Here is a 22,072-nt window from a genome sequence, read left to right as displayed (position 1 = left end):
AAATGTGTAATGGTGTGTTGCTTTTCCTTTTCAGGTGTTGCACTCTCAGTCTCGCCATGTGGAAGTCCGGATGGCCTGTATTCACTATCTTCGAGAGAACAGAGAGAAATTTGAAGCGGTAATTTGTAATTTTAAACATGGAATGGTGTCTTGACTTGCGTTTATATTTCAGCCTTTAGAAGTGGTCTGGTGGGATTTTCACAGCCTAGATCTTAAATGCAGGTTATGAAAAAAAAAGAACTTAAAAAAAGAACTGCTTTATTGAATTTAAATCCACTTATATTCAGTTGTGACATTTTTAGGCTTTTTTGTGGTTTTCATTTCTTTAGACATTTAGAAAGCTATGATAGTTAACTGTGGAAGTTGGAAGGATGACCTGGACAGAATCCTTGCATATTAAGAGTGAGCTTTGTCTGTCATGGTCAGGGAGTTGGGTGTCAGTGAATTAATAGTTTTCTGTGATTGATAACCCCCTATGAATTTAAAAAATTTCAGACTTGGAGTATAAAAAATATGCTGAGCAAAGCTAATACTGAACCTTTACTTTTATCAGAAGGCATTTATAGATTTTTAATTTTCAGGGTTCATCACTGTGAATCACACATCAGAACACTGTAATTATGTAAATAATGATTAATAGTTGCTAGGATGTTGTATAGCAACTTACTGTAATTTTCTCAGTAGTATGTAGTAGCTGTGAAATAAGATGCCACAGTGGCCTGTTTTCATTTTACGTTGAAAGCTTTATAGGATTTACTAGTTACTGGTTTTATGACCTAGAATTATGTCATTGGACTTTCAATGATATTTTTCCCCTTTGACTGCCAAAAAAACACTGACACCTTGCAAATAACTCAATTCTGAAACTTAATAGGTAAATAGTTCTTAATTTGGATGTGCTTTTCGCTTGGTGTTCCTGTATTCAAGCCACATGTTACTACTGGTGACATTCTGGGTGTATTCTGGGTGCCGTGTTATAAGAAAGTAATGTATTCCAGGAAGGAGAGTTAACCTACTTGATCAGGAGATTCGAGAACTTGTTTTACAAAAAGGAAACTGGTGATGTGGAGGTTAGATAAGAGTGTTAGGGTATAGTACAAAAGGAGGAGGGATGGGGAGAGTGGAGTGCTCTTTAAGTATTTTAAAGAAATTATAAGTGATTAATCATTATTATTGGCCCCAGAGAGTAAAACACTGTTGACAGTAATGGAAATTGCTGTCATTGGTTGAACACTTCTCTCTGCCAGGCATTGTTTAAGTTCTTTGCATATATTTATTTAGCCCTCAACAAGGGGAGAAGTTTCACTTTCCTTTTATAATTTATAGTAAGTGCCTTTAAACAATTCCTGTTGGCCAAAATTGGAAAAGGCGGTCATGGGAAGGAGGGTGGAGGTTTGTGCTTTGTTTACTGACAGTGTTTGGTCAGTCTAGATGGATACTTCCTAATTGAGTAGAAAGGAGAATCTCAGATTGGATGCAGGCTTGTGTCAGAACACTGTGTAGGTCTCTTCCAACTTTAAATGGTTCTGTGGGTTTTTTTTCCCCAAAAGTATAAATAATCACCTAATACAGAATTGTGATTGGTGGGGTATTTAAAATATATGGCTATAAAATGCTGATTGGCAGGATATTTAAAATAATATGGCTGTTTTATTATAAGCTTGTGTTGAAACTTAAGATACTTCTTGGGAATTTGACAGCACACGATCTATAAAAGTATTAATCTCAAAAAAAAAAAGCCATGGGTGTTTAAAAGGTTTTTATAGCCTGGAGAGTGTAAAAAGTGTATCAGTTTGCTAAGTTAACTGGGACTATACTTTAAATAGAATTTGATGTTTCAGATGTCTTTTAGAGATTTCGCAGTTAAATTAGTGTGATGGCTAACAAAAATCGCATAGCTTGAATAAACTTTTTAAGTTAAACAATGAAGCAAGCTATCTTAGAAAAATCTTGTTGGTTCTCCAAAATATCTTGCATTATTCTCATCTATGTTTTTAGTATGACTGACCTAAGAGACAATATACGTATCTGTGATTAGTAAATTAATATTTCTTAGCTAATATATTGTTCTTAATTCTCTTCTCTGTGTTGGCCATTACCAAAATACTCCTCTAAGTGCTTGTTTTATATATTTCTCTGTTCATAATGTCACTGGCAGTGACCTTGAATTGCCTTCTCCCTCAGTCTGCAAGTCCTTCCTGGGCTCAGGGCCCTCTATAAACAGGTGGCCAGTTGTGCTCCTCTCTCACTCTTTTCTCCCCACCCAGTTGTCCTGTTTCTACTGGCTGGTTGGCTTCTGTCTTCTCAACACAGTGCTCACTGCCTCTTCATGCCACATTGTGCCTGTGCCTGTCCACATCCTGTCCAGGAAATCTTTTCTGATAATGTTTCCTTTTTAAAATTCTTCCATCTGTTTATAATCTTTACTTAATGATTTTTATGTATTTTAATAATTAGGTTGTATGTGTATATATTACTATTACTGATGTTTCCAAGGTTCATGCAAGAACTTAGTAATTCACAGTGAAAGGTTTTTTGTTTTGATGTATTTCTAATAGACTTTTTTTTTTTTTTTTTTGCAGTTTATAGAAGGGTCATTTGAAGAGTATTTAAAACGTTTGGAAAATCCACAGGTATGCAGTGATTCTGTAATTCTATTTTTTATATATTGAAGTAATGTATTCAACATTCATTAAAATGCAATATAGTGTATGGAGGGGTTACAGCAAATACTTTTTTTTAAATAAACATTTCTTAGTTGCACATTTTATGTAGCATTTAATTGGAAGACAGTTGGAGCTGTGTACTGGATGTTGCCTCAGGACAGAGTCATGCTTTTTTTATTTTTGTCATAATGGCATCTGAATGTAGCATAGAAGACCTCCGATAACGGTGATGATTTTCAGGATGCTGTATTGGTATGGATATTGGTCTTGGTGGACAGGGTGCAAGATGGGCATGCTTCTTTAGGCCACTGAGAAGATAGGTTCTTTTAAGGAGGTTCCATTTCCCATGATCAGCTTGAGAAGAGGGAGGAGACTGTTGAGAGGAAAAGGATGGCACTTCCCCAAGTCCCGCTGCCATACTTTCCTCAGTCATGTTGAAGTGAAAAGAATTTTTCTGTTTTTCTGCTTCCAAACTAATACTCTCCCTGTAAAAATCCAAATATCATGAAATGCCACACAGAATGCCTTGTAGAATATTCCATCATCCCCAGAGGTAATCTCTGTTGAGTTTAAAATGACATTAGCCAAGGAAGAAGCTAAGAAGAGGAGTCAGGTAGGGAAGAAAAGAAATAACTTATGTGTTTGATTAACAGTTGGGGTCTCCATTTGAGTCTCTGAAACTAATTTGAGTCCTTGTTGAGTGCCAAGAATTGACAGGCACTCTGGGGATGCAGAGGTAACTGGGATTTGGGTGCTGTTCTCAGGAGTTTACCTGTAGTAGGGAAAAGTGAGAAAGCACATGTCATAAAAAGTCTAAATATGATGCTGTAGGCATTCAGAGTTATATTTTTACCTGGGTAGGCAAAGGAAGAGGTAGTGGGTTGGCATTTGACATCTGAATAGATTCTGAATGAGAAATGTCTAGGGTGAAGGGTAATTCTAGGAAAGGGAAAATTGTGAGCAAGGCAGATTCAGAAAGCAGTTCAATTTGCTTGGAGCATGTGAAGATAGGAGGTAGTGAGAAGTCAGAGGGCAGGCTGTGGGACCAATCACGGAAGAGCCTTCACTGCTAGGCTCAGTAGTTCGGAGCTTATGCTTTAGGCTGGGATTTCTCAGTGTCAGCCATAGACTGCATCAGAATTACCTGAGGTGGTTGTAAATTCCACTATTCCAGACCTGAATCAAAGGCTGTGCCTGGGGAGTGAGAATCTGGTATTGGGAAACCTTTTAAAGTTTTTGAGACAGGAAGTGAGTATGTCACTGCTGAGAACCAAGAATAGTGCTTGGCTTCTTTGTTGGCTGTCTGGATGGATGGATAAAAGAATATTGTGCAGAGATGGTTTGGAAGTGGATGAGACCAGAGGTGGGAAGACCATTTGCATAGTTTTAAAAAAATGGAAAGGTGTGCACATTACATGCAGTGTGAAAAAAGGAGTGAGTAAGTACTCCAGTTTCAGGGACAGATACCTCTGAAAGTCTTTTCGCTAAATCCACTCCTGACTCCCATTTTTCTTCAGTCGTTTCAGTACTGAGTTTTGCCCACATATCATGGTCACAAATATCATTTTCCTGCAGTTTTTTTTTTCCTCTTAAAGCCTCTTTGAAGATGAGGATTGTATATTTTATTGCTTTTGGGATTTTCATTAGTTACCTTTCAATTTTGGGTGCTGAACTGATTTGTGTGTGTGGTTTGAATGTTAAATCCACACTGCATTGTATGTAACATACAGGAAAGATAAACACCAGAATGTTGTTATCTCTAGTAATATTCCTGGTAATTTTTACTCCATTATGGAAAATAAAAGGAAATAACAAAGTCTGTTTATTAACTCCCTCCCCCGTTTTTAAGTAAGCTCTACCCCCAACATGGGGCTTGAACTCACTGCTCAGAGATCAAGAGTTACATGCCCTACTGATTGAGCCAGCTGGGTGCCCCCTATTGATTAACTTTTTAATCAAGAAAAATCCCACAATGTTTTTTTATAGTAATTTTTGTGTAGCAGTTCAGGCTGTCAAGCTGTGAGGTTCTGAGAAAGGGTGGACATGGTGGGAGTGGAGAGAAAGGGGAGAGAAGGAGGAAATGACGTAGTGTGAAGTGAACTGAGACTGATTTGGGCCTCTGTAGGAGAGGAAGGAGGAAAGTTGTGGTTTTGAGCACATGGGACAGGGGTCTCCTTCCCTGTGCTGGCTGGCCAGCTTTTTTGTTTTTATGACACCTCCTTCCCTAGTCTGATCAAATTTCTTCTCCCGATGTTTCAGGAAAGTACCTTCTGTAAAGACCCTGAGGTCATGACCTGAGCCGAAGTCAGACGCTTAACTGACTGAGCCACCCAGGCGCCCCTTGTGCTTCTTTATTAGCAACAGATATTTATGTCTTTATTCGTTTTTCTTTTTCCCTGGTAAATGGGGTGTATGAAATGAAAAGAGAAACAGTTGATAAACTCTTACACGTTTCACCCAGTTCTTAGAGAAAACATCTTTATTCTTTACTTAGAATGCCAGTGGAGCATTTTGAAAAATGTCTCAAACTTTTGCAAGAATATATTTTTGTCGGGTTTATGGAGGTAAAATCGACAAAGTAAAAATCACCAATTATTTTTTCACCTAAAATTCACCAATTTTAAGTGTATAATTTGATGAGATTTGACAAATGTATACAGTTGCATAACCACCACTGCAGACACATAGGGGACGTTTCCATCACTTCATAAAGACCCCCATGCCCTTTTGCCCTTAATCTCTTTTCCCCCACCTTCTGGCTGTTGGCAACCACTGATCTGATTTGTAAGTTTTGCCTTTTCTAGACTATATAAATGGAATGATATAGTTTGTAGTCTTATGTATCTGGCTTCTTTACTTAGCATAATGGAAACACTTTTTCATCCATGTTGTTCTTGGGCGTATCAGTGGTTCCTTTTTATTGATGAGTTCATTATAATGGATGTACTACAATTTGCTTGTCCATTTATCATTTCATGAATATTTGGGTTCTTTGCAGTTTTAGACTGTTTCACGATTAAAGCTGCTGAGAATATTTGCCTGTAAGTGTTAATGTGGACATATGTCTTATTTTCTCTTGGATTAACACCTAGGAGTGGAATTGCTGTCACAGGGTAATTGTATGTTTAATTTAATGAGAAGCTGCCAAACTCTTTCAAAGTGGCTCTGCCATTTTGCTTTCTCATTGGCAATATATGAAAATTCCAACTGCTCTCTGTCTTTGTTAATGTTCAGTCTTGTCAGCCTTTGAAATTGTAGCTGTTCAGTGATTGTGTAGTGGTATGTCATGGTGGTTTTAACTTGTAGTTATTTCTCTAGTGTTGAACATCTTTTCATGTGCTCATTTGCCATCCATATATCTTTGTTGGTGACATGTCTGTTCATAGATTTTACCCATATTTTGTTATGTTGCTGGTTTTATTGAATTGTAAGAGTTCTTTATACTGGATATAAGTTTTTTATTGATATGTAATTTTCAAATATTTTCTTCCAATTTATAACTGTGTTTTCATTTTCTTAATAGCATCCTTAGTAACAAAAGTTTATTTTTAGTGACTGTTGAAGAACATTTAAATTACATGTTTTTATATAGTTCACTAGTTAAAACAGATATTGCAGAAATGCTGTACTGTCACCCACAATAAAGTATATTAAACATCATAAGAAGTGATGAGTAAATAAAATTACAGCCTTAAGGTGGAAGACAATGGTAGAACATTAGGTATTTTATATAACTTAAAATTGACCCTGGTTAGAGAAGACAAGATACTATGATAGCCATTGTTTATTTAACAAGACTACAACAGAATTTGTTCTGAAGATTAAGGACTTCTGGTGCATTATTTGAGAGGTAGTATTTTATTGACATGAGTAGAATAATTTTCCAAAGTGATTTAATGTCTTTTGCATGAAGTAGATGTAGCTTATGTTTATGATTTAAGCAAACTGGTTTGAGTGAAGGATTTCCTTTACCCCAGAATGTTACTTGTAGCAGTTTATGAGAAGCCATGATTGTTAGGCTGAGGCCATTTTAAGAAATCTATTTTAATATATGGTACCCGTTTCATTTTGAAAACCAGAGCCAACTTTTAAGAACCATTAAAATGAAAAATCTCTGGGGAAAAGATTATCCTTGTCTGAGATCAACACATTGTTTAAAATCTTTATCTCAAATTTCTTTAAAGGAAAAAGTGGCAACATTCGCTTACCATAGCTCATTATTGTTAGTGAGTCTCGGTATTAAGTCTTTATTAATTTCACAAGTAGTATAGGAATGCATTCTCATGGTAAAAGATTTAATACAGAATGAAGAGTGGAAATCCTTCATTTTCCCTGATCTTGTCTTCACTGTCAATTTAGGATGTATCCTTCTAGTCCTCATACACCTGCACATACATACACTAAACCTACCTTTTTGTTTCTCTTACCCAATAGGATTTTTCTTTTTTAAGATTTAATTCATTTTAGAGAGTGAGTGAGACAGCATGCGTATGCGAATGGGCAGGGAGAGGGAGCAGAAGGGAGAGAGAGAGAGAATCTCAAGCAGGCTCCGCACTAAGCGTGGAGCCTGACCCGGGGCTCTGTCTCATGATCCTGAGATCATGACCTGAGCCAAAATAGAGTTGGATGCTTAACCGACTGAGCCACTTAGGCACCCCATGACTGACTTCTTATACATGACAGTCTGATCTTTCCAACTCAGTTCGTGTAGGTGTACCTCATTCTTTAGATGAGTGCATGGTGTTCCATGCATGGTGTGGATGAACCATAAATTATTTGATTACTTCTTTCATATTAGTGGAATATTCAGACTTTCTTAAAAAAATTTTTTTTTGAACTATTACAGATAGCTACAGTGAACATCCTTGTTTATGTACATTTTTGTGGACCTATGAAATACTTGTTTAGGATAGATTTACAGAATTTGAATTGCTGGGTCAAAGAGTATGTATGGATATTTAAAATTTTGATATATACTGGCCATTTCCTCTAATAGGCTTAAAAACATAAAGTGACTCCTTTAGGGCTGTAGAAGTTCTGTCTCATTTCAGAAAGATTGCTAGGACACTGATCTCTTTGTACTTTTAATCACCCTGAAAATAACAGACCAACTCCTTTTTTAACCTTTGTGATTCCTGAGTTCTCCTTCTATTTACAGCATCTCATTTTCTGGGCATGTACATGTTCCAAGCTATGTTCTGGGTGCTAGGTTAAAGGACAGAGTCCTTGCCTTCAGCAGGTTCTCCACTTAGAGATACCACTCCGTGGTCTTACCATAACAATAGGAACTATCATTTCACCCTGTGTTACTAAGGATTTTTACAACAGAGACTTGGGCTATTTTTTTAAATAGTTTTTTAGTTATATATGTAAGTTCTGTTTTATATAAATGTTTTCATAATATATTAATGAGCTTTTTCTAGCTCATTAGATATGTTGTATAAAGATATGTTTTAAGGTATTGTATAGAGGTATATGTATTGTAAAAGTATGAGACACTTAAGTGCCAACTTTTTTTCTTCAATACAGGAATGGGTTGGACAAGTGGAAATAAGTGCCCTTTCTCTTATGTACAGGTAAACACTGTAGTAACATAAGGAAACAAAAACTGAGTGGGAAATTAGTATATTCCATTATACTAAAAAATTGTTAAAATAGCAAAGCAGTTTTATGCCTTAACTGTGAAGCTTTTTTTTTTTAGATTTTTTAATTGCATCAGTTAGATTTTGACATTAAATATGTCAGCATTGAGAAATTATAATTCTCAAAATATTTTCAGGAAGGAATACAGACTTTTTTCAGGCCTATAAACGATATCACTTACAACTTGATAGAGGAATGGCTTCCTACTTTATCAGGGCTGGTAGCATCAGATGGCCACTAGAACAGAGGCAAAACACCCCATGTTATTATTTTACTACTTTTGTTTGGGAGAGGAGCAGGTGAATGCTTTATTTTTTCTTTCTGAAATAATCTGTGTAAAATTCCATCTTCACAATTTCTGTAGTTTTGAAGTCTGCTTTTAGAATTGTATCTGAAGTTAACGTGTATGCAAATTATATTTGAAGTTCTACTTTTTAAAAAGGTACTTTCATATAGGTGTTTACAACTTAGTTATTGTATTACTGTCTTTACTGCTCTGTGCCCACCGCCTGGAACATTGCTCGAACATATTAGGCTCTTGATGAATGAATTAACAAATGGTTAAGTCATGAAATACGTTTTCTCAGAAGTAATTGCTCAATTTTATTTTCAGGAAAGATTTTATCATTTATCAGGAACCAAATGTTTCTCCTTCACAAGTAACTGAAAATAATTTTCCGGAGAAGGTAAGAATTTTTCTAAGTGTTTCTAAAGGATTTAAGTAAAAGAACCACTTGCCACCTTGACCTTCTGAGCTCTGATTTTAAGGTGACCTTTTGAAATATTTTTGTATGAAGGTTATAATTTTTTTAAAGTTCCTGTTAATCATTTTTTTTTTTTAGATTTTATTTATTTATTTGACAGAGACACAGCGAGAGAGGGAGCACAAGCAGGGGGAGGGGGAGAGGGAGAAGCAGGCTTTGCACAGAGCAGGGAGCCCGATGGGGGGCTCAATCCCAGGACCCTGGGATCATGACCCAAGCCGAAGGCAGGCACTTAACGACTGAGCCACCCAGGTGCCCCACCTGTTAATTGTTTTTGAGTCATATTTTGTATTTGTTTTTTCTTCCCACACATCACTGTGTTGAACGCTATCAGAACATTATACTAGAGGAAGAAACCTCAGATACTAGTGTATATGATTAACTAGACCGTTTGCATCACTATAAACATTAAGTACTAAAATAACTTGTGAAAATAGATTCTGCCAATGCATCCAAAAATACTTGGGTAATAGTGATATATTTCTCCTTATAAAGATAATTTACTGGCTGAGGTGTTATTATCTAGTCACAAATTGGAAACAACTGAAAAATTATGTGAAGACTAGAAAGAAAAAAAAACCCTCAGTTGATTCATTAAGAGAACCTTGTTTTACTTAGCAGTTTTGGAATCATCCAGGCCAAGTTGAAGTGTTTTGTCATCATCATGCTAATGGTGTTAAGGGGGAGGGGAATTGAGTGAGATACTACCTTTATAAAAAGGACTTCAGAGTTTCTGAGGTGCATGGCTCTGGATTTGGCCTTTCCAATACAGGTTTTGGAATACAACATAATCCAAACAAAATCAGTGTGTATATCTCGTTGCATAAGTAATTGACTATTTAGAAAGTACTTAAAACTAAAGCTGCAGAAAAAAAAAAAAAGAATAGGTTAGAGGCTCCTGGCTGGCTCGGTCCATGGGCATGTGACTCTTAATCTCAGGGTTGTGAGTTCAAGCACCGTGTTGGGCATGGAGCCTACTTTAAAATAAAAATTTAAAAGGAATAGGTTATAAAAGTTCCCAGAATTTGGCAGGGAAAAAAATTGACCTTGGAAATCAGGAGGACTTGCCTTATCCCAGATAAGATCAATAAAAAGGAAATAATAAAAAAAAAAAAGAAATTTGCTTTTGATTTTGCCTGTTAGAGGTAAGCATCTTAATAAGGTTTTGGAGTATTTAGTATTTTCTTACAGTCTTTCAGCTGTCTTGTTTTTTAAGTAGCTGAAATTCTGTTGTTTTCATGTATATTGTGTATTTTTTGTGATCCCATAAGCGTTTCACCAGGTCATTAAGAACTTTTTGATTTAATGGCTGTGTAACATTTCAGCATTGGATATACCATAGTTGACCACATTGAAGCCTTAGGTTGCTTCTAAAATAATCTTTTTAAGTAAGCTCCATGCCCAGCATGGAGCCCAGTGTGGGGCTTGAACTCATGACCCTGAGACCAAGATCTGGGCTGAAATCAGGAGTCGGATACTTAACCGACTGAGCCACCCAGGCGCCCCTAAAATAATCATTTTTTAAAAAAATTTATTTGCGAGTGCATGTGCGAGAGGGAGAGAGAGCATGAGCGGGGTGGGGAGAGGGAGAAGCAGACTCCCCACTGAGCAGGGAGCCCGATGCAGGGTTCGATCCCAGGACCCTGAGATCATGACCTGAGCCAAAGGCAGACACTTAACCGACTGAGCCACCTAGGTGCCCCTAAAATAATCATTTTCTATTTGGAAATTATTTATTAGTAATTCAGAGAAATTAGAGATAAAAGTTGCTATGTAAGTGTCATAAATGAAGGACTGAATGGTGTCTTTAATTTTTCCCTTTCAGGTATTACTGTGTTTTTCAAATGGAAATCATTATGATATTGTCTACCCCATAAAGTATAAAGAGAACTCTGCAATGTGTCAGTGTGAGTATCACCCTTGTGTTTGTATAGGAAGTTATATTCCTAAGCTATACAGTATTAATGCAGACAAGTCTGTTTTGTTGTATACAAAGATATACTAAGAATCTTAGGTTAGCAAAAATATTAATACTGTAATAAAAACTTGTTTGACTAGGAAAAGGAGCTAGTAGCTTGAGTTTGACTTGTAAATACAGTTATTTCTTTCCTGCAGCAATTCATTTTGCTATAAAGGATTTGTATGTGTTTTTAAAGTTGCTGGTATAGAGCTTGAAAATCTAAATGAGCAAATCAGGCGTTTGACTTTTTGCCTCTAGAACAGGTTTTCTTAACTTTGACAGTACTGCCATTTTGGGCCAGATAATTCTTTGGAGCTGTTCTTTGCATTATGGGATGTTCAGTGGTATCCCTGGCATGTACCATGTAGAGGGCTCTCTTTTTCATTGCAGCAAGCAAAAAATTTCTCCAGATTTTGCCAGGTGTTTCTTGGAAGGATAAAATCCTCTCTCCTTCCCCAGTTGAGAAATACCGCTTCAGTAGTTCCTTTCTACTTTATTCTCCTTTATCATCACTCAAACAGAGCATCAGTGCTGGGCATGTAACAGCTTTTTCCTCTGTTCTTAAGCTAGTGGTGACCAGTAAAGATATTTGTAATGCAGTTTTTAAGACTGATGGATCTGTTTTAAAGTAAGAAAGTGTAGCTGTCTGTATCCTGGGCTGTGTCCTCCTCTTCCAGCTGGTTAAAATCTAGACATTTCAGCTTTGGGAAGGATAGCTCATGAAGCCTACCTTACCTTTGCTTCTCAGTGCCTGTGGTTTGGATGATACCAGGGGTGAAAAAAAGTGGTCTGTGAGAAGGTCTCTTTGGGGACTCATTTAGAGAGTGGGCACCTATTGTTGATGAATTTTTAGTTTCATAAAGATCACTGCAGTATAACCAAATGAGAGTCCTAAACACCATGTGTAATACGTTTTTGAGTATTTGGTAATCTATATTTTTTGTGTTTTCTAGAGGTTTGTTTTTTTAAAGCAAAAAAGTTGATTAAATATGCTTCTTTCAGTGGCTGCTCAGAATACATTTTATAACAGCTGTTTTTGGAGTCCTTTATGAAAAGCTGTCCTCTTCTAGGAATCTTAAAGTTTCTTAATGTTTTCTTTCCACATCTCTTAAGGTTGGGCAGATTATGTGAACCTCTCTAATTCTCAAGTTTCCTCATCTGTACTGTTAGAATAATAATACTTTGCTGTGCCTGGAATTAAGTATGAACATATATGAAGGCTTTGCACAGTGCCTGGAATGCAGTAATTGCTCAATATGCATGTTTAGCTTTTACTGTCATCATACTTGTTTCACGGTTGTGGTACCTTTTTGTGTTTTAAAAATGGCAGTATCTTATGTAATGATTTCGAATTACAGAGACACAAATTCTAGTTGCTTTCTATCTAGGTAACTTTTCGGTTAAATCGTGTTACTGATCAGAAGATGTTACAGGTGCCCTAGTTAGGATTTTTGAAGCCTGGGCAATAGACATTGTCAATTTTGTGTTAAAACGTAAAATTAGTTAATGTTGCATAATGTTTCTCTTATTAATTGCAGCTCTCCTTTATGAATTGCTGTATGAGAAGGTATTTAAAACTGATGTTAGTAAAATATTGATGGGACTGGACACCTCTGAAGTAGCTGATGAGAACAACAGTGAAATATCAGATTCAGAGGATGACAGTTGCAAGTAAGAATGAATTTAAGTCCTAAAATATCTTTATAGTACCCTATAAAGAAACAGTTCAATAAGGAATGTGAGGCATGGAGTTGCCTATGGTATTCCTAAAATACAGCCATCTGCAGTACAAGTTTCTTTTTTACTGATTTTTAGCTAATTTTTATTATGGGACTGTTTTTGAAAGTTGATGTTTTTGGTTGAAAGGCTCTATTTCTACATGAGCTACAAATATATGTATGTGTATAATAGACTTAGTCCTGCGTATATGTGTGTATATTTTGAAATTTTAAGGTTAACCTGTCATTTGTTTACATACCCAGTGATGAAAAAATGACCATTTTATTTCCGTGGCTTTCTTTTATTGTTTCCTTACTCAGATAATGCCTTCCTTTTTCTTTTTAGATAATAAAAATCCCAAGTTGGGGTACAAGTATGTGGAGAGCTCTGGGTAATGCCTCTGTTTAGGGTTGTGAACAAGCACCTTTTAACTTAGAGTCTCTCAGGCTTTTCTTTTCCACACAGGATGTGTAGGGTAGTGGTTAAGAGCTTGGGGCTGTGGACAGCCAGATCTGGTTTCAATCCTGGCTTCCTGCCAAACTAACTAGACTTGGGACAAGTTACTTAAGTTCACTAGGAAGCCCTAATTCTATATAAAATTAGGATATATTAGTATTTCCTTGAAGGAGGGAATTTGTAAGAATTTAAAGAAATAATGTGTATAGCCTAGTTTCTAGATACCGTGTCCGACAGGTTTTAGTTTTTATTAACAGTATTAAAACATTTACTCTCTATAAGAACCTACCCTGTTCCATTCCTCGTGAAGATACAAGTATATTATTCCTAGTTTGTTAGAGTATGAAAGTATCCTAGTTGGTGTTACATATTGTGAAACTAGAGAAATGAAATTAAGCCTTAGGATATCTAATTTTTTTTTAAGATTTTATTTATTTATTTGAGAGAGAAAATGAGAGCACGAGAGGGAAGAGGGTCAGAGGGAGAAGCAGACTCCCTGCTGAGCAGGGAGCCTGATGCGGGACTCGATCCCGGGACTCCAGGATCATGACCTGAGCCGAAGGCAGTCGCTTAACCAACTGAGCCACCCAGGCGCCCAGAATATCTAATTCTTTATTAAATAGTTAAATATTATCTCCTTTTATCTGAAATACCAGGCATTTGTTGAGTTACATTTTTCTGATCCTCATTGAAAATTTGATTGACTACCATTTCTTTGTAAGAGAAATGAGTCAGGTTAGAATCTGGGTCTGCTGTTGTAAACTTAATTCTAGAGTAGACTAACTTTGGACAGATAGCAGTTCTGCTCCATCATTTAATTTAGACACCTCTCTGATTAGGATGTGCCACTGAGCTTAGAGGAAGTTGAGAGAGAGAATGACTAGCTTTTGTTATAACTTATTACCTGTGGTTGGTGTGGGGGCACTTCAGCACATGCCCTTTGGTTACTGCTAATCATTTTAGCAACAGTTGGGTCTGGGATAGCAGTTGGCTGATGAACTAGAGTATGAAGTTAAGGCTAGTAAGCTAGAGAAGTTTACGAGGGAAGATGTGCTCATTGTAAAGTGCAGTCTTTTTATACTTTGCTAGTGTGTAGCCCTTGAACATGGAAGCCATTTTTTTCTCCAAGGATTTATTTATTTGAGAGCAAGAGAGTGTGCACATGCAGAGGCGTGCATGAGTGGGAGGGGCAGAGGGAGAAGGAGAATCTCAGACTCCCGGCTGAGCACAGATCCTGGTATGGGGCTTGACCTCAAGACCCCAAGATAACGACCAGAGCCTAAGAGTTGGATGCCCAACTGATTGTACCACTCAGGCTCCCCAACATGGGAGCCTTTTTATTTATTTATTTATTTATTTTTATTAAAAGATTTTATTTATTTATTTGACAAAGAGCACAAGCAGGGTGAGCTGCAGGCAGAGGCAGAGGGAGAAGCAGGCTGCCCACTGAGCAGGGAGCCCGCTGTAGGACTTGATCCCAGGACCCTGGGATCATCACCTGAGCCGAAGGCACACGCTTAACCAACTGAGCCACCTAGGCCTTCTGGAAGCCTTTTTGAAATTAACTTTTTGTTGCATTAATAACATTTCTCTTGTGTCGTATCTAGCTTAAGGAGGATAAGGCTTCAGTTAGGGAAGAATGTTGCATAATTATGGCACGATAGATTGGCATAGTTTACGTAATAGGGAGGAAAGACCAAGGATGTCACTCTACTCTTGTGCCTGGATTCTTTTCACATTCATATTGGTCAGTCCTGAAGTGTAGTGGGAGTTATGGGTGATTTTTTAGTCTAGACTGTAGATTGGGGTCTCTTAAATATTCCCACATTTAAGGACACAGATTTGGAGATTGTCCTGAAGACTAGAGATTGATTAATTATGGAGGAATTATAGGATGGAAGACCACAGTCTCCTTTCATCTTCCGTTCAACCTGCCATCACTGTGTTCCTGCTTTGCCAGTCTCTTGGCCACCCCAGGGTCTTTCCACTTGCTGTTCTCTATGCCTGGAATACTGAATAGCTGTATGATTTGCTGTCTCATCACCTTTAATTCTTTATTGGAAAAGGCATCTTAGCAAGTCCTTTCCTCATCTCACTTTTTATTATTCAAGCCTGTGTTTCAACGCTATCATTTCTGTTACCTGGAGCCCACCCCACCCTGGAGATAGCACTTACCATCATTTAACATACTGATTACTTATTTAGTTTGTGTCTGCGCTCATTGTTGTGGAATATTTTGTTTAATGGAGCCTCATCTATATACTGAAAGAAAATTTTTACATTAAATGTTACATAAATTCAGTTTTCTATGCACCCAAATTTCAATTTTGTTTTTTGATGATGAGCCTTACATAAAGAATTACTGATACAGTTTTTGATTTATATTTTAATGTGCATACATATGTGTGTGTGCATGTGCATGCCCTGTTTGTGTGTGTGTATGCGGGTGTGTGTAAAAATACATCCTTATAATAAAGCTTGTATGAGCTCACTGGAATATAGCTTTGACTTTTTGGAACGTTAACTGTGACTTTGGAGATTTTTATGTGAGGTTAAGATAAGTTAATTGCATAAACATTTTTGTACTTTTAATTATGGTTATATTTGTTTTGTAGGAGTAAAGCTACCACTGCTAATGATGTGAACGGAGTTAAAGCTTTGTCGAGTGATCAGGTATTTTTTTTTTTTTTAATGGTTTTAATTAGTTCTTCCACATAAGAAAGCACATGAATTTAGTCTTAATTTTTTCTTGTACATTTTCAATGGGAGTCAGGATCATCTGATTCTGAGCAAATTTTTGGTCACTTCCTAATTTTTTAACTTTTCTGCTTCGTTTGATTTTACTCTTATACGTATCTCAAGCAAAAATGTTTTAAAAGCGTTTCTGTTCTGTGTTGATTGGACTTCCTGACTTTGTTTGTTTAGCACCCGAAAAACAATGGGAACTCTTCTAGCCTCCCTTTGTCTAGAAAGGTTCTTAAGTCTCTCAATCCAGCAGTCTATAGAAATGTGGAATATGAAATTTGGCTGAAGTCTAAGCAAGGTAAGTTAAACAATCTGTATTTTCCATAAATTTGCTTTGTGGCATTTGAAAATAATTAAGTCAACTTGATACTTATACTGATGTTGTTTACAGCTCAACAAAAACGTGATTATTCCATTGCTGCTGGCTTACAGTATGAAGTTGGAGATAAATGTCAAGTAAGTGATTATATAGGGGAAGGAAAGATTTTACTTGAAAATTAAGATAGTTCAAGTTTGAATGTTAATTTGAGATTTCAGAATATACTTTACCACGTACACATTTTATTTTATTTTTTTAAAGATTTATTTATTTGAGAGAGAAAGAGCTAGCACGAGAGGGAAGAGGGTCAGAGGGAGAAGCAGACTCCCCACTGAGCAGGGAGCCCGATGTGGGACTCGATCCCGGGACTCCAGGATCATGACCTGAGCCAAAGGCCGTCGCTTAACCAACTGAGCCACCTAGGCGCCCTACCACGTACACATTTTAGTAGCTGTAAATGTTTAAGGTTTTGACCCGTTAAAGTTACCAAAATTGTATGTATATAAAACCCATGGCGTCCCATCATGTGATCTTTAAGTATAGTGTCAGTCTTTGATACTACTTGTTTGAAAGCAGTAAAATAACGTCTTAGAGTTTCAGATATTTTCATTACAGTTGGCAGATTACTGAAATCGATTCAAACTTGACATTACAGGCCAGTTTGTCCTTTATAGGACAGTATAGGCCTGGAAGATTTTCATGGATACGTAATGGTTTTCTCTTGGATTGAGGAAGAGCATGAATAGTAGTGAAGGGAGTTTTGCCATTTATTTTGCGTAAACTATTGCTCTGGACTTAAGTAGCTGATTGTTAAAGGGGAAAGTTGGGTTAGATCAGTTCTCAACTTGGAATGATTTTGCAATCCTCACTCCCCATTTGGCAGTGTTGCAGACAACTTTTGTAGTCAGAACCAGGGAGGTGCTACTGACATCCACTGAGTAGAGGTCAGGGATCCTGCTAAATATCGTATGGTGCACACGACACCTCCTCTTACCCCCTAGCAGAGAATTGTCCAGTTTAGTGTCAGTATGCCAAGGCTGGATAATTTCTAAGGTTCCTTTTCTGTTTTTTGTTTATGAAAAAATTGTACTATTTCCAAAACAGAAATAATCTATGTACACAAAAATTTTATTTGGAGATAATTTTCATAAAAAATAGTTTCATTGAAAAGTGTTGCCTTCTAAAAATTAAAGTAGGCATTGACAAACATTTTTGCTTGACTTGTGGAGGTAACACTCATTTCCTGTGTGATAAAGGGGTTTGTGAAAAGTATCTGATTGACCAGGATTATATCAGCATCAATGATAGACTATCTTAAGAGAATTTTTAAGTGTTCTCATTCTGAGATATTTGAAAGGAAAGGAAGAAGAGGATATGATTCATTTATGTTCTTCCTTACGGAATTGTCAGAAATGTGCTATAATTACAGAACAGAATTATAGAATCTTTTGTTATAGTGATTTGGAAAACTTGGAATAAAGCAGAAGAGAATCTAGGGTTTAGCGCCTCCCTCCCTCACTCCCCCTTAACAGAGAAGATTGCTTATCTTATGCTGCGACACTAAAACTGTTGCTGTTTTAAGTCAAGTATATTTCCTTTGAGGTTGCAGTGCTTTTGGTAAAGTAGATGCTCTTGATAAAGTAGATGGCAAAGCAGATACGTGTGTTAATTTTTTTTCCTTCTTAGGAGTATTTTGTTTCTATATCTACTAGACTATCTCACTTGGATAAAAAATTTAATTGAAATTCTATTATGGAAACTGCTATGACTCAAAGGTGACCTTTGTTTACTCAAGCATGTAAGATGTAGTTTAAAGTTTTGATATAGATTAAAATCGTCAGAAAGATCTGTTTTATTGCTAGACTGTTGAAGAGAGGAAGGCACACTGTCCTTTTTCGGTTAATGAAGAATGAAACCTCAGGTTTAGGACTTGAATCTACTAATAAGAAGTAGGAGGTTAACTTAAAGCAGTGCTGTGTACATTGGGCTCCTAGTGCAGTGATCAGCAGTGCAATGCTCTGTTCATTGAGTACCGTTTGACTCTAGGAAGAAACCTAAAGGCTTACTCTTGTCACAATTTGCTATTGGGTAATATGAAATGTATATTAGAGAACACGTGATGGATCTATTTTGTGGGAGAAAAAAGGTCATAGTTACGCATTTTAAGTGTTGGGAAAGTGAGAAGATAATAGTAATTATAATACTAGTTGCTCTCATTTACAGAGTGGTTGCTGTGTGTTAGTCAGTGCCCTTTGTGTATGTCATATGTTCCTCATTCCATCTCCATGAGTCCTATGATGTAGGTACTATTATTAGCTCCATTTTGCATGTGAGGACACTGAAGCATGAAACCAGTAATTTGCCAAAGGTCATCTTGCTGGTAAGTAGAAAAGATGGGCCTAGAATCCTGGTATGTGCAGTGCTGTCACCCTTTGTTCAGAACCAGGGCATGCTGCCTCTCGTTTGGAGCCTTGATAGATTGTGTTCCTACTTCTCCCTGAATTACTTACAGAAACAGTTTATAAAACTTTGGAAGTATAAACAAAGAAGTCTTTATTTTAGCTAGAGGTACAGAGGTCTGGGCGGTCAGAAAAATACTATGGTGTACCGGTTTGAACTTTTTTTTTTTTTTAACAGTATGTAGTCATTTTTTCTTTAATTGAAAACGATAAAAATTTAAATGGTGATTATTAATGCAAAGGAAGCAGGTGACTGATTTTTCTTTCTGGAATTGTTCAGCAGGTTAGGTTGGATCACAGTGGAAAATTTTCTAATGCAGACTTTCCAGGGGTTCACTCGGAGAATGGACCAGTTTTGGTTGAAGAACTTGGAAAGAAGTATGTACTACTCTTCAACTAAGGCATTTACTATCTCTTCCATTTAGCCTATTGTAATCATGTGGATTTCTAAATGGCTCTGTGTATTTGTAAACTAACCAAAGGTATTGCCAATGTGTAGAAAATGTATTCGTTTAGATCTCTTGAAACAGCAGTGTGAGTTCAAATGTTGTGTTTGCGTGTTAACGCATTTTAAAAACTTGTTTCCAGTTTAGAATGTACCATTCTTCATAAAGGCAGTTTGGGAAATTGACTCTATTTTAACTATAAAGTGGGGATCACTGGAGGACAGGGACCATAGTCATTTCTAATTTTCACTTAGTACTGCATTGCATATAGTTGGTTTTCACTAAATGTTTGTCACATGGAGTAGTAAAATACTATGGTTGACTTGCTGTTACACAGTCTTACTTTATAGCACCTTTTGTTTCGATTGCTGCTGTTTTTGTTAGAAAAAAAGGTAGTAAGTCGTGCCTAAACTTTACTAGGGAAAATTTCAAACATACACAAATGTAAAGATGGTACAGTGAACCTCACTATAAGCATCACTCTGTTTCGGCAACTAACAGTGTTTGTCAGTCTTTCTGATCTGTTCTCCCTAACCCGCTTTTTTAAAAATGGGAACGGAATTGAATATTTTAAAGCAAATCCCAGACATCACATCATTTTTTATAGACACATAGATGCTTATATATTTCTCTAACATAATATGGACTCCTCCCTCCCCACCTTAGCTGTAGTACCATCAGCACATCTAACAGAATTAAAGTCATTCCTTTTTTATCCAGTCTTTTGCTAAGGTTGTGTTCAAAGCCTTTTAGTTTTCAGTTTTTTTAGGTTAGAAAATAGGCTTTTTGATTTATGTCATCTCACTTGATTAGAATTACATCTGGATTGCTAAATGCTTTGTACTTTAATTTTTAAATATAAGAACTAAAACTGTAAATTCTTTTGTAAGTTAAAAATACTCATGCAGAATACTTAAGTAGATCTTACTAGGAATACTTTGTTGTTATAAATGTTTTTCTTTTGAAGACACTCCCCGAAGAACCTCAAACCACCTCCCTCTGAAACCTGGAACACCGTATCAGGGAAGAAGATGAGAAAACCTTCCACTTCTGGACAAAATTTCCACTCTGGTTAGGATTATATCAAATTAATCTTCGGGGGAGGGGTGATGGTACTTGGGTTTTTTTTGTTTTTGTTTTTTTGTTAATAAGAAAATCATGCGGTATTTTTGGCTTCTTGTCACAGACATGGATTACAGAGGGCCAAAGAATCCAAGCAAGCCAGTAAAAGCTCCATCAGCACTACCTCCTCGACTCCAGCATCCTTCGGGAGTAAGACAGCATGCATTCTGTAGTCATTCTGCAGGGTCACAATCTCAGAAACCCTCCAGTGAGCACAAAAATCTTAGTAGGACACCCTCACAGATCATAAGGTAACCTCCTTGGTTGCAAGGGAAATATAAATTGAGTAGCATTTCTTTTATCTGTCACATTACATGCATTTAAGTCGTTAAAATTTTTTGTTCATTTATTTGTCTATAGTATAATATTAAAAGTATTGTTGATAAAATACCATGTGAGGATTTTAGTTCTTTATAATTAAATGCATAATTCTCTTTAAATGAATCAAAGTAATTTTTAGGGTAAGGCATTTTTAGTTTTGAATAACTTTTTTCAAATGATCTTTATAAAGACTTATCCTAGCCAAGTCTTATTCTTGCACTTAATAGTTTTCTGGTAGCTTGTGATTTGTTAAATACTAAATTCCAAATTGCATTTCTGTTCCTTGGTGGGAGATGTTCCCTTTATATAGGAACTTAACCAAAATGGTCAGTTTCCTTTGTTCTGATAAGTTTGGGTTGTTTGTGGTCATGTGCCTCATATTGAATGGGGCTACCAGTTTTATAAGTTAATGTAAATCATGCATATTAGCAATCTGACTGAATGTCCAGAGACCGATGAACTTCAGGATCATAATTTTCCGGTGCAGTGGATTTTATTTTATCCCTAATCTGCCTTTTTGTGGAGTAGTTTATAGCCCTTTGGAGGAACTTTGAGAGGGTGTGTTTTGAGTTGAGGCTGTCCTTCTCACGCAAACTTAGCCATGTCTCTTGGGCGCTGGAGCCCTCCTAGGTTACTGTGACCGTTGCCTTCCCCATTCCAAGCTGCTTCTCCCCAGTTGCCTGAGCAGCTGTAGCATCAGCTTATGTGCTTGCCAAACTCTGGTCTTTAGTTCCTTTATTTCTGGCTTTTGGGCATTCCCCTTTCTTGGGAATGTACTTAACTTTTTTTTTTTTTTTAAGATTTTCATTTATTTTAGAGAGCTTGCGAGTTGGGGAAGGGGCAGGGGGAGAAGGAGAGGGAGAGAATCTCAATTCCACTGAGTGGGGAGCCTGACATGGGGCTTAATCTCACAACCCTGAAATCATGACCTGAGCCAAAATCAGGAGTTGGATGCCTAACTGACTGAGCCACATGGGTGCCTCTTAACTTTTTGTCATTAAAGACAGCTTATGTAATGAAGATCTTCAAGACAGAGTTGTAGGTTCCTAGGTTGACCTATGCCAAATACTGTGTTAGTTTTCTGGGGGCTATTGTAGCAAGGTACCACAGACTTCTGGCTTAAAACAGCAGAAATTTATTCTCAGGGGTCTGGAGGCTAGCAGTCTGAAGTCAAGTTGTCAGTAAGGCCATACTCTTTCTGAACACTCTAGGGGCAAGTCTGTTTCGAATCCTCTCCTACTTCTGGTGTTGCCTACAGTCCTCCGTGTTCCTTGGCTTGTGGATGCATCACCCTGGTCTCTGCCTCCATCATCACATGGTGTTCTCCCTGTGTGTCTGTCTCTTTCCTAATAAGGATAGCAGTCATTAGGTTTAGGCCCACCCTACCCTAGTATGACCTCATCTTAACTTGATTACTTCTCTAAGACCCTATTATAAATAAAGTCCTATGCA

The 22,072-nt window shown here is 37.0% G+C and overlaps 1 protein-coding gene across 3 annotated transcripts in view; it reads left to right on the top strand.

The window, feature by feature from the left end:
- Window positions 1-22,072, top strand: part of OTUD4 (OTU deubiquitinase 4) — a 42,636-nt gene that overhangs the window by 5,063 nt on the left and 15,501 nt on the right. For 2 of the 3 annotated variants that reach the window (XM_025874256.2, XM_025874254.2), the window contains exons 2-13: window positions 35-118; window positions 2,583-2,633; window positions 8,196-8,242; window positions 8,923-8,995; window positions 10,899-10,980; window positions 12,572-12,704; window positions 15,824-15,881; window positions 16,134-16,251; window positions 16,345-16,409; window positions 19,012-19,109; window positions 20,145-20,248; window positions 20,364-20,550. In XM_025874256.2, the coding sequence (XP_025730041.1) occupies window positions 35-118; window positions 2,583-2,633; window positions 8,196-8,242; window positions 8,923-8,995; window positions 10,899-10,980; window positions 12,572-12,704; window positions 15,824-15,881; window positions 16,134-16,251; window positions 16,345-16,409; window positions 19,012-19,109; window positions 20,145-20,248; window positions 20,364-20,550 (1,100 nt within the window). The remainder of the gene's footprint in view (window positions 1-34; window positions 119-2,582; window positions 2,634-8,195; window positions 8,243-8,922; window positions 8,996-10,898; window positions 10,981-12,571; window positions 12,705-15,823; window positions 15,882-16,133; window positions 16,252-16,344; window positions 16,410-19,011; window positions 19,110-20,144; window positions 20,249-20,363; window positions 20,551-22,072) is intronic. The other variant, XM_025874255.2, reaches the window with a different exon arrangement.

Source organism: Callorhinus ursinus, unplaced genomic scaffold (assembly GCF_003265705.2).
Source record: "Callorhinus ursinus isolate GAN/ISIS: 27379988/994484 unplaced genomic scaffold, GSC_fseal_2.0 scaffold4, whole genome shotgun sequence".
In the NCBI taxonomy this organism is placed as follows: Eukaryota; Metazoa; Chordata; class Mammalia; order Carnivora; family Otariidae; genus Callorhinus; species Callorhinus ursinus.
Note: the sequence above shows the minus strand (reverse complement) of the source record. Positions and strands in the feature narration are given on the sequence as shown.